At 39.0% G+C, this 12,312-nt stretch overlaps 1 protein-coding gene and 1 long non-coding RNA gene across 2 annotated transcripts in view; one reads left to right on the forward strand and one right to left on the reverse strand.

Annotated features, from left to right (window-relative positions):
• The first annotated feature begins 490 nt into the window (after positions 1–490).
• On the forward strand, positions 491–1,097 carry LOC108428145. The gene is made up of 2 exons (XR_001857906.2): positions 491–730; positions 873–1,097. It is a non-coding gene; the product is annotated as an uncharacterized LOC108428145 (long non-coding RNA).
• Positions 1,098–2,643: 1,546 nt separating this feature from the next.
• The window catches only part of aldh1l2 (aldehyde dehydrogenase 1 family, member L2), a 31,143-nt gene continuing 21,474 nt past the window's right edge, over positions 2,644–12,312 (reverse strand). Inside the window, exons 11-23 of the mRNA XM_017698900.2 lie at positions 12,123–12,242; positions 11,914–12,041; positions 10,734–10,884; positions 10,564–10,634; positions 10,361–10,466; positions 10,167–10,254; positions 9,855–9,948; positions 8,928–9,027; positions 8,746–8,844; positions 6,627–6,792; positions 5,720–5,825; positions 5,412–5,611; positions 2,644–4,611 (exon numbers count right to left, since the gene is read on the reverse strand). Coding sequence (XP_017554389.1) covers positions 4,556–4,611; positions 5,412–5,611; positions 5,720–5,825; positions 6,627–6,792; positions 8,746–8,844; positions 8,928–9,027; positions 9,855–9,948; positions 10,167–10,254; positions 10,361–10,466; positions 10,564–10,634; positions 10,734–10,884; positions 11,914–12,041; positions 12,123–12,242 — 1,485 coding nt within the window. The 3' untranslated portion in view covers positions 2,644–4,555. The remainder of the gene's footprint in view (positions 4,612–5,411; positions 5,612–5,719; positions 5,826–6,626; positions 6,793–8,745; positions 8,845–8,927; positions 9,028–9,854; positions 9,949–10,166; positions 10,255–10,360; positions 10,467–10,563; positions 10,635–10,733; positions 10,885–11,913; positions 12,042–12,122; positions 12,243–12,312) is intronic.

A 12,312-nucleotide genomic window follows, 5' to 3' on the forward strand; every position in this document is an offset into this window, starting at 1 on the left:
AAATGGAGAGACGAGGTTTTGTTCCGACGTCAGCTCAACGGCTCAGAAATGAAGCCCAAGTCTTAATGAACTTGCCGCGAAGAACGCCAGGTGTCCAGCTCAAGCAAACAGATTAGACTGAGCTCCTGGGGACTCTTTAATTTTGAATATGTCAAGTATTTATGTCATATTTCAAGGTCTACTACAAGTGCCTGTATTCTACTGCTGAGGTTTTCTGTGTATTTTGCCTCATTTTGGTTTGTAGCAAAATGTTTATTAAAAACTAAATAATACCTAGATGTTCTCTGGCCCACAGATTTGTTGAGATGTTTTAATATGCCTCTTTTAGTGAGTTTGGCACCCCTGCTTTAACTGAACAGTTTAATACATTTAAATTCACTTTAATTAGCTTGAAGTAGTTTGGTCTGTAGTTTGGCTTCAATAAGAGCCACGTTCCTACAGTTCCTACAGCTTTAGCTTAAAGATAGTGCTCCGTATATATATTGGGGCAAATATATGTGCAATATTTACATTATAATATTAATTTTTTTCTAAGAATGTATTACAGCATTTATATTCTATGATGTCTGTTAATATTTTTCAGGCCCAGTCCAGTAACAGTAGCAAAGATCTAGAAAAATCTTTGATATCTGTTGATGTTTTTCAGCACCATAATGAACACAACAGCATGAACCATCCAGAGACCAGAGATGCAGTCGATCCGTCCTCCACTGACACAGACCACCCTCGAGTAGGTCTTTAGCTGAAGTTAAACTCATAGTTTTATTAGAAAGTGTGCTTATGTGCAATTGAATGCTTTTCTTATACAGATTTTACTGAGTTTGTACTGAATACTTCTGATTTGTACTGAATACTTCTGGTAACATTTCTAGGTTTCTGTCCAGTGTGAGGACGACCCAGAGGGTCAGCATGGACTAATCGTATTTGACAACATATCATATGGTCTCCTCCGGCTGAACGGAGACACTGACGACGTAGGAATTTCAGCTGACATTGTTCAAGTAGACGTCTTGATGTTAGATGATAGTCATCAAAGCTGTATTATGTTGGCTTATTTGGATTTGTTTTGATGACTGAATTAAATTATTGAGACACATTGTGTGGCCTTCTTCCTTCTTTATTTGCTTTCATTGAATTGCTTAGATGTTTTTCTTGGTTTACCAAAGAGTCCAGATAAAGCCCTTGCAACTCTGGAGAAAAGAGGCTTCTAAAAAGCAGACACCGCAACAAGTTAGGGTATCAAACATCGGTGGTCCTAGGTTTGTAGTGAGTGGTGCTGAGAGTGATGAAACTGTGCTGCAACATGACACACTGGGAGCCTCCGTCTCCATCTCTATAATATGAATTGGAAATAGTACCAATCAGACATAACATTATGACCACCTCCTTGTTTCTTAACTCATGATGTGGTGGTGGTGTATTGGTGTGTGTTGCGCTGGTCTAAGTGGATCAGACACAGCAGTGCTGCTGGTGTTTGTAAACACTTCAGTGTCACTGCTGGACTGAGAACAGTCCTCCAACCAAAAATATCCAGCCAGCAGTGTCCTGAGGGCAGCGTCCTGTGACCACTGATGAAGATGACAAACACAAACTGTGCAGCAACATATATTGTTTTAGATTCTGCTATGCTGGTCAGCAGCAATATAATATGCTGATCACCACCAAAGCCAGCCTAAGCTGTGTTTTGATGCTATCATGACTATGCTGGGGTCACCAGCTAAACCAGAACAGACCAGCTCTAGACCAGCACGGACCATCTTAGACTAGCATGAAACGCTTGCTGGTCTGTGCTGCTTTTTCAGCAGGGTTTCTTTGGGCCAGATTCCCATAAGTCTACACTGAAAAGAATTTCCAGTGGTGATTTTCCATTGGCAGTGCAGTGTATCCCAATACGAGGTCTTTAAAACGGGATAGTCTTTAAAACAAAGAATCAGTTTGTTTGTCAAAGTTGGGGGCAGCACTGAGATGTGCTCACTTGATTCAGGAGCAACACTGCAAAACATCAGTGATCTAACTACTGATGCCACTTGGAATCAAAAGATGATCAAAGTGAAAATCTCACTTAACTTTCTGTGAGGGAGCTTTCGTGCTGAGGAGCACAGCTACAATAATGCTAGTTTACAGTTACAGTGTCATGTCATCTTATGTTAGTACCAAGCAAACAGTGGTTTCACCTCCACCGCTGGGTGTAATACTACTTAGACCAGTTTTACACAGACACTGGAAGTTGTAATAGACTTCAACTTGAATGTTACTTTGAAAGGTTTACAGTGAATCCTTCAGTAAAGTAAGTGAATGTTAACTTATTGGCCGTGTGCCAACCTTTCCAGTCTAGACATAGTTAAATAAAACCTTTCACTACAGATATACATATACACATTTACTCCATGTACACACACAAAACTATTTCTTATACTTCACATACATGAAAACTATAATTAAACTGTAATTACAAATGTGCATACAAAAGATCCTTCTGGTGTGGGTTTCCTCTTTTTCAGCAACACCCAAAAGCAGCTCAAGTGGGAATACTTGCCCACTTGTGGAGAATCTTCAGACTGCAGCTTTATAACAACCTGCGGATACTGTCTACCTTTCACACGGCAAGCTAATCACAATGCTGATGAATCAAGAACGTAATTGTTCATTTGTGATTTTTTTAATTGAATATTCAATTTTAATCAGTCATGATAGCCCTAAAAGGCAGTGATGAGGGGCATCAAAAACACTGAGATGGTCTGACATGATTTGTAAAACACAAATAAAAGAACATTTTTATGTAGAAATTGTTCATGCTCCTTCACATTTTATTGCAGATAGAAACAGTTCTGGCTGCTTGGTAAAATAAATACTGTCAGTGAAACCCCCCCCATATACTACCTAGTTCAAAAAGGACCGAAAGTGTTGATCATGTGAGTTTCACTAGATTGCCTATGTTGTTATTCACCCAGCCTTTATGAATGTTATATACATTTGTATGCAAGATTTTGAACGTGCTTGGTCAAATTAAGTAAGTTAACACATCTTCTACAGGGAACAAAGTAAAATATGTCATTTTAGTATGGCATTAGATATTTTAGTGCACTATTTCTACTCATTAGTGCAACATAAAATAAAATATAAAATATGCCATAACTTTTGCAAAATAACAAAATGAACAAATAAACAGTAATTGTGTATTAAAATGTGCAGAAGTGTGTTCTCTGTAGAGGATGTGCGACTTATTTTCACTGAAATCAACAAAATGTCATCTGACTGGGGGGCACAAACTTTTGCACAATAATTTGCAGTATGATTTAGTCCTTGTGTGTGCACAAAGCACACATAACACACTACGTAACATTCAGAAAGATTCTAAACAGCCTTATAAACCTTCCTACAGTAAAGTGTTTACTCAAATGAAAAGACTCACAGTGTGTTTTTGGTAATGTTTCCTTGCAGCTTTCCAGACAGACTAGGCTACATCTAATAATGGATTACATCACTCTGTCAAACTGGAATTCTTCCTATTAACCTCTTTAGTCCAACACTAGGCTTAATCTGTGTCCAGCAAATCCAACCTGAGGAGTTTTGGGGGGAAATGGACTTGAGAGATCCGTGCTGAAGACATTTCCTGCCCAATGTAATGAGTTTCCTTTTTGCTACACTTCTCAGCTCATCCTTATCGCTGTTGAGATACAAAATCTTGTATCTCTGTTTTTTGTCTATTTTCAGTTTTTGACCTAATTTGAAAACGCCTATTCTCCTTTACATTGTGTGTAAATTTCACGATGAATGGTCCGAAAGAAACGGCTCAAAATTACTTGTAAACAATCCGGTTCCACTGATCTACATTAAAACTAAAGCATTTTTTTTTAGTTACCATTTTGGAGATACAAGGTTTTGTTCCGTCAACAGCCATATACTTTACTGATTACAGTCATCCTGTATTTCCTGTGTGGAATGCAAAATTAAAAATATATAGAAGTTTAATGTATCTTGTTCTCTATAAAATATGTACATGTATATTAATGTCAAATGAGATTGGCTAAAAGGGTGTGAATATGAATCACCTACCATTGTGATATACCAGTATAACATTTCCTAAAGTATCAAGCAACATAAACCAGCTTTTGATGATCTTAAGACAAAATACTTTACGTGAACCGACGTTCTGTGAATGGATTGATGTAACAGGCAGAAAGCTTCCTTTTTCACTTCAATATGTTGTCAGTCAGATATTGGCAGTGTCTTGTTGATGACCGTGTTCTGATGCCAAAAGAAAGACCTCAATGATCCATGTTTTTCACATGGTACTATTAGATGTCTTTGAGCTGCCTTGGCACGGAAAACTAACGTTTCCCCTTCCGAGCAGAAAGGCATGTTCTGGAGACAAACTGATAGAAAACGTAGGCACAAAAGTAAAGTCTTGGCAGGGAGTGCTTTTTTTAACCCCCTGATCAAACCAGTTCTGAGCGAAAGCCCAAGCAAGACAGCGGATGAAGTGTGCAAGCAGCAGTTCTGTCCACTGCCCGGCAGTCCAGCCCAAAGTCCAGTAGCAGCAAAGGGTTTTCTCCTAATACTCCACCGTCACTGCTTTGGTCCGGAGATACTCATGAAGAGCTTCCTCACCTATGAAAGAATAAAACAGCCACCCATCAGCACCCATAGGCTAACTGTAATGCTAGAAGTAAGGCCTTTGGTCCCGGCCAATGCAACTGCATGGTGCTTTTTGTGGGGCAGTCGTGGGCTGGAGGTTAGGGAACCAGCCTTGTGACCAGAAAGTCGCCAGTTTGATCCCCTCAGCTGACAGTATGTGACTGAAGTGCTCTTGAGCAAGGCACCTAACCCCCAACTGTGGATAGGGCTGCCCAGCAGGGTTGCACAAGGCTCATGGAAAAATCGGTGCTCTGTCTAGTCTCTAAGTACTGCGTCCGGCATCTGAGACTCTGCCACTTCACGTGTGCAGTCGGTGTGAAACGCTGACCAGTTAACAAATTGCAAGACTTTTAAGAGGTAAAGGAATAATTCAGCAAACAATAACTTTGCTAATTTCCTACCCAGATGTAGTCAATCTGACTATATTTAACTATATTCGGTGTCCAAATTTAGCTTGAAACTGCAAATCTAAAACATAACAAACGCTGAAAGTCAATGGACACCAAATTTTTTTCCATGTACAGATCCCCAAAGCTTCTCTCACCCCACATCCAGTTTGAGAGTAGTTTTAGGGTTGTATCTACAGAAGAGATTTGGGTGACTATAGATTTCTAGTGTTTGTTAGCAACATTAGCTTTCGAGCTCCAGCACCAAACTAAAGAACTCCCAACAAGTTTGGACAACAAACATGACCGCTGACTGGCTACATCTGTGGGAAGTAGAAAATGGTCTAAATGTGTGTAAATTGTGTAAATTCTATATATCTGGCTCACCAAGGTCCTTTCCAAAGCCAGACTGCTTGAAGCCTCCGAAGGGCGCGGCCACATCCGTCTTGTTGTAAGTGTTGACAAACACAGTTCCAGCCTCCAGCCTCTCGCTGACGTACATGGCTTTGTTGATGTCCCGTGTGAAGACTCCAGAGGCCAGACCAAACTCGGTGTCATTTGCTCTACTTAGCACTCCATCCACATCACTGAGAAAGATCAAAAAAGGCCATTTGGAAGCTTTTGTTAGAAACACGGCTAAAGCTTCATGTTTCATGTAGTTTCTCAACAAAGCCAGAACATTAAGCATAACTTACCCATCTTTAAATCTGGATACCACCATGACAGGGCCAAATGATTCCTCCTTAGCAATGAACATGTGATCCTCTACATCTGTGAACACTGTGGGCTCCATGAAATATCCTGCACACATATATCGACAGTGATGAGGACACACATTATGGCAGCATTTGTTTTGTAGTCCTTTGTTTAGAAGGAATGAGCAAGTACACTGAGTGAGTCGCCACTACATGCATTTAACAATCCGATAACTGCAGAAAATCAGATTTTGTCTGTAATCTGATCAACGTGTTTACACGCACTTGAGTAATCAGATAATGGGAAACTCCGGATCTACATGAGTCAGGCAGTAATCAGATTTCTGCTTTGCAACCTGCCAATAGACGAAGACCTAACGTAAACATAATGTAAAACCAAACTTCACGTCACATCCTGAAAAAAACCATTGCGCCACTTCACCTAAAAATATGAGCGTACATCTTCTAGAATATACAGAAAATTGAAATCTCTTATTTCATCAAGCATGTATTGGTTTCAGCCTCGCTCCAAAAGTGCTGCCATCTTGTGGCAATGCCATCTGCTTATTTCTGATACCACCGTCTGTTTTTGCACATGTGCAGACTGAGAAATCAAGGTAAGAGTTTCAGGCACTGAGAAATCTGATTACTGAGCTAAAATCCAGCTCTCTTTATCAGATTTCTTAATCAGATTTCTAGACTTTACTCCAATCTTAGATTTCAGTGTGCTGTTTACATGATAATTTGAATAATCAGATCAATCAAATTATGATCGGATTATTGAGTGTATATAAACGCACTCAGTGGAACTAATAAGCAGCGAGCAACAATCACATAGTGAAAAACATCAAAACGTCAATTAGTTTTTGAATTGCAAAATCAATTTGTTGTGTGTATGGGGTCTCACCAGGTCGATCAACCTGTTTTCCTCCGTAGACCAATGTGGCACCCTCCTTCACCCCAATGTCACAGTACTCAACCAGCTTATCCAGGTGGGCCTTATGGTTCTGGGGTCCATGGTCCGTGGAGCGGTCCAGAGGATCCCCAATCTTCATCTTCTTAATCTCCTCAACCTGGGGAGACAACCATGTCAGTAGACTCAGTTAAAAAGGGTGCTTTTAAATTGAAATGAAATAAACAGTTTATTACGTTTATGGATATTTCATCAGAATAATCTTTTATTATCAGTATCAGATTGAAAAAAAGTGGAGCATTAGTCTTGTTCTGTAGCTGCAAAACTCTGCTGAAAGGTGTGGGTTAAAACTCTTAAAAGCTCAAGGCTTTTTTATTTAGTAAACAGAATATACCATTCAGTGACTTTTTATTTGATACATACATTTACATACTTTTTTCTGCACGGTAGTACATTTATATATGCTATATTTTCCCAAATAAAATAAATGTACTTTAAAATATATTTGGTAAACAAAAAAGTATTTGGTTAAAATATATATGGTTCATATATTCTGAAATGTTAGTGTTTGGAACATATTCAGCATGGATTGCAACGTATTTGACATGAATTTCAAATACACAAAAATATATGTTCATATATTTTTTTTTCACATATTTCTTTCCACATGTCATTAGAGTTTAAGTTTTAACTACATCTGACCTGAAGACCTTCATCTTTTATTGTTTCATATACACAAGCAATATAAATTAAAATAATTTAATGTATTATAAAAATATATTATGTCAATTCCAAAAAATCTGGGACAGTATATGAAATGGTAATAAAATAGAAAGTAGTGATTAGTACCTTTAGTTTCAACTGCATTAAATTGAAAATTATGAAGTTTATTATTATGAAGTTTATTATTGTTGTTGTTTTTTGTATATATATATATATATATATATATATATATATATATATATATATATATATATACACTCAAATTTGATGCCTGAAACACGTTCCAAAAAAGCTAGGAGGGTAGCTTGTGTGTCACATCTCTTTTCCTTTTAACAACACTTATTGATCGTTTGCGACCTGAAGACACAAACTGATCTGAAGTGGCCTGTCATGTGGTAGTCATGTTGGAGGTCCTGAAAAAGACGGCGTCTAAAAGGCAGCATATGTTGCTCCAAAAATTATATAGATGTTTCAGTGTTAATTGTGCCTCCACAGATGTGCAAGTTACCTAAGCCAGGAGCACTAATGCAGCCCCATGACTGTGGCTTTTGAACTCAATCTGGATGGACGTCTATTGTTTCCATAAACAATCTGGAAGGTTGACTTGTCAGATATGCATCACCACTGTGCATCAGTCCCTTTCAGATGAGTTTGAGCCCAGAGAAGTTGGCAGCATTTCTGCATCTTGTGATTATTAAACTCTTATTATTTCTAATAAGACTAAACTGCAATAAAGCTATAAATGTAACACTACCTAAAACCTGAATCAAATCCTAGCAACTACATATTAAGAAAATGTGAATTTACATAAACTATATGTAGATTTAGCAAATTATTTTGCAAATATAAATTATTTTGATAGTATATGCCCAATTTGCATAACAAAGGTTTTTTGTGCATTATTACAGATGATAATGCAATTATTAGTGATTTTTCCATCTAATACAGGTCATAATGAATAAAGCTTAATGCACAGTCAATAATTTGTTAAGAAATGTTTAATTTGGGGTTTATTGAGCAAAAGACCTTTATAAACTCCCAATATATGGTCCTTAAAATAAAGTGATACTGAACATTTCTATTAAATTGTTGGCTTATTCCTTGACGGATTATTTGGCAAGGTGGTGAGCCTCGACCCATCCTTGCTCCTTTCCTGGATGTTCCTTTATATCCAAGCATGTTTGCATCACCTGTTTAAATTGTTTGTTTGTTTTTTTTTAACATTTCACAATGATCCATGGAACATGTTGCAGGCAACTTCAGAATGAACATATATTTATAAAAAAATGAGAATATTAGAAGTAAAAACATCAAACATCTTGTTTAAATACAGGTCAAATTAAAAAAATGCTTTGTTTTCATTTGCATTTCACAAACTGCCTCAACCTACCACTCGCGCGATGAACTCATCATGAATGGACTCCTCCACAAACAGCCTGCCTGCAGCTATGCAGTTCTCTCCCTTGTTGAAGAATACAGAGCTCATGCCCTATAACACACAAACAAATGCGCAGATAAGCCTGTGGTAACTATTCATTCACAGTAAGTACTAATCTGTGTTTCCCCTCTCACCATCCGCACAGCCTTGTCCATGTCACAGTCACTGAAGATAATGAGGGGGGATTTACCACCCAGCTCCAGGGAAACCTTCTTCAAATTACTGACTGCACAGCTGCAAGGAGAAATCACATCACATTAAGAGAAAGCACTTTAATAACTGTCTGTAAACACTGCCATGAACTATACAGTACTGTGCAAAAGTCTTAGGTACCTAAGCACACTATTTAAAACCATTCATCTTAGCAATAGTGTTGCACCGATCAGGCATATCGTTATGACCACCTCCTTGTTTCTACACTCACTGTCCATTTTATCAGCTCCACTTACTGTATAGCTGCACTTTGTAGTTCTACAGTTACAGACTGTAGTCCATCTGTTTCTCTGATACTTTGTTACCCCCTTTTACCCTGTTCTTCAGTGGTCAGGACCCCCATGGACCCTCAATGAGCAAGTACTATTTGGGTGGTGGGCACTGCATTAACACTGACGTGGTGGTGGTGTGTTGGTGTGTGTTGCGCTGGTACAAGTGGATCAGACACAGCAGTACTGCTGGAGTTTTTAAACACATCGGTGTCACTGCTGGACTGAGAATAGTCCACCAACCAAAAACATCCAGCCGACAGCGTCCTGTGGGCAGTGTCCTGTGACCACTGATGAAGGACTAGAGGACGATTAGCTCATAATGTATTGCAAGAGATGAGCTATATATAGAGTGGACAGTGAGTGGACACAATGTTTAAAAACTCCAGCAGCACTGCTGTGTCTGATCCACTCATGCCAGCGCAACACACACCGACACACCACCACCACCACGTCAGCGTTACTGCAGCGTTGAGAATGACCCAGCAAGAATGTAGAAACAAAAAGGTGTTCTTAATGAAACGTGTGTACATATATATGTTTATATGTATATTAATATATGTATACAGGTATATTTACCTTTTCATAATCTGTTTGCCAATGGGGGTGGAGCCAGTGAAACCCAGCTTACGAATGTCAGGGTGATCAGACAACCTCTGTCCTACCAGACCACCTGAGAGACAGAGATTAATTGTCATTATCAATCACCATATCATTAAAGGAGGTAAGATATAGTGCTGGTTATTGTTATTTTCATTATATCGTTATAGTGGAGATGCGCATATAATCTTACGTTATTTTTATCATAATAATGTCAGAAAATATTGTACATTTATCTGTATACATAGCAGAAAAGCCTACAGATGTCCAGATAAGAGGTAAGGTACTTACCTGATCCTGGTATGATGTTGATGACACCTTTAGGAATTCCTGCTTTAACTGTCAACTCAGCAAACTTCAGTGCTGTCAAAGGAGTCACCTGAGCAACAGGAAGTGTTGTACCTACTCATTTCCTTTTCTATGACTGCTTTTGACAAAGTCCATGACTAAGAGAGCTCTTTAGTGTTTGTATGAAGGTGTTTTACCTGTGCAGGTTTTAGGACGAGTGTGTTTCCAGCTGCCAAACAAGCTGCACTCTTCCAGGCCAGCATCATTAAAGGGTAGTTCCACGGGATCACAATAGCACAAACTCTGGTTCAGGATAACAGAGATAGTAAAAAAAATCTAAATGTGATACATAGATGCTTCCATGTGTTTGTATTACATGCAGATATGATTAGAGATATACCCCAGTGGTTCTTTCTTGGTGAAGGTCAGGTTGCGGTTGGGTCTGGCCTGATTGATGGGAATTGTTGTGCCCTATGGGAGACAGTACATTACACATAAGCAATGATATGAAATAAGGTGGGTATTGGGGCATAAACAGCAAAGCACAGGTCAATACACACTCAAGCACACCTGGATCTTGTCACACCAGCCCGCGAAGTATCTGAAGGTCTGAATGGACATTCCTACATGAGTTTTTAGTGCTAATGTATACACAGCTCCTGAGTCAATGGCCTCAATAGTAGCCAACTCCTCTTGATGCTCCTCCATGAGGTCAGCCAGTCTGCACAAAGACATAGCACATTAATAGGCATGACATAATAGGCATGTTTATTTACATACCACTGTCTCTGCACTGCTATATGCTTCATTTGCTACAAATATGTAAAAAGGCCCATATCACTGGAAAATTTTGCTCCTTAAACAGAGATTTAAAAATAAGTTTGACCATCTGCGGTTGACAGCAAACCATGCCTTGCACTCTTTGAGTAGGAAGGTTGGCCCCCCAAACACTCAACACAATGCTAGCCAGTGCTAGATGGGGTGTCTGGCTTCACATGACTTGGAGGAAGCATGTGGTAGCCTTCAATCTACTGGCACTGGCAGTATTGTGTGACTGGGGGAGAGCTAGCAAATGACTAAATTTGGACACAATCAAATCAGGAACAAAAGTTGGAAAAAATGCAAGTAAATAAATAAATAAAGGTATGAAGTCTTTTTTTAAACAATTTCTGAGCCTCCAAACATAATGTTTACTCTCAGCCCATATATGGAAAACATGGCACAAAAACAGCCCGGTTTCAACTCACTGCTTTTGTGATGTCACAAAAAAACCCCACCACATTTGTCCATTTATGCAGCCTACAGCACTTCAACCCCGCCCACTCACACTAAAATTAGGAGAAACGTTTCAGCTTGGATTGCTTTTGGACAAAGCACAACACAGAGCAACCAATCAGAATTTACATCGGTCAGTCTTAAATGCACTATAATAAAAATAGCCTGTTTAATTCTAAGGATAAAGAGCCACTTAAAAGTCACTTAAATGTTGACATCAGGGAGAAAAATACAAGAAAGACAGAATATGGGCCCTTTAGGTGGTTAACAGTGAATGACAACCAGGTTCATGTTGACTTTATATGTTTAGCAAAATGATAGCAGACTCAAAATTTGCAGTGCTGCTTTTTCAAATGCACAATCACACTCCAGCGCTCAAATCAAATCAAATCAAATCAAATGTATTCGTATAGCGCTTTTTACAGCTGATGTTGTCACAAAGCAGCTTCACAGAAAATAAAGATCAAGAACTCACTTGTATAGCAGTCTGCCACGGTCACGAGGGTTCATCTTGCCCCAGGGGCCAGTCTCAAAGGCCTCTTTAGCTGCTGCCACTGCCCTATCCACATCTGCCACAGAGGCAAATGAAACCTTACAGATCACCTACAGGACAGGACCAAAACACAGACGCAAGTCAGACCCAGCATGAGTATACAGGAGCAAATGTGTATATGAGAGACTTACAGAGCCATCAGTGGGGTTGACCGTGTCGTATGTTTTGCCATTTTCTGCATCCTCAAACTTCCCATTGATGAAACACTGATAGGGCATCTTCAGGGTCATGTTATTAATGTCTTTTGTTGCCTGGAGAAAGCAAATAACACAACATGTAACATGTAAGTATCAATGACATCGGCGATATGAGATTATGTTT

This window comes from Pygocentrus nattereri, chromosome 1 (genome assembly GCF_015220715.1).
Source record: "Pygocentrus nattereri isolate fPygNat1 chromosome 1, fPygNat1.pri, whole genome shotgun sequence".
Taxonomy (NCBI): Eukaryota; Metazoa; Chordata; class Actinopteri; order Characiformes; family Serrasalmidae; genus Pygocentrus; species Pygocentrus nattereri.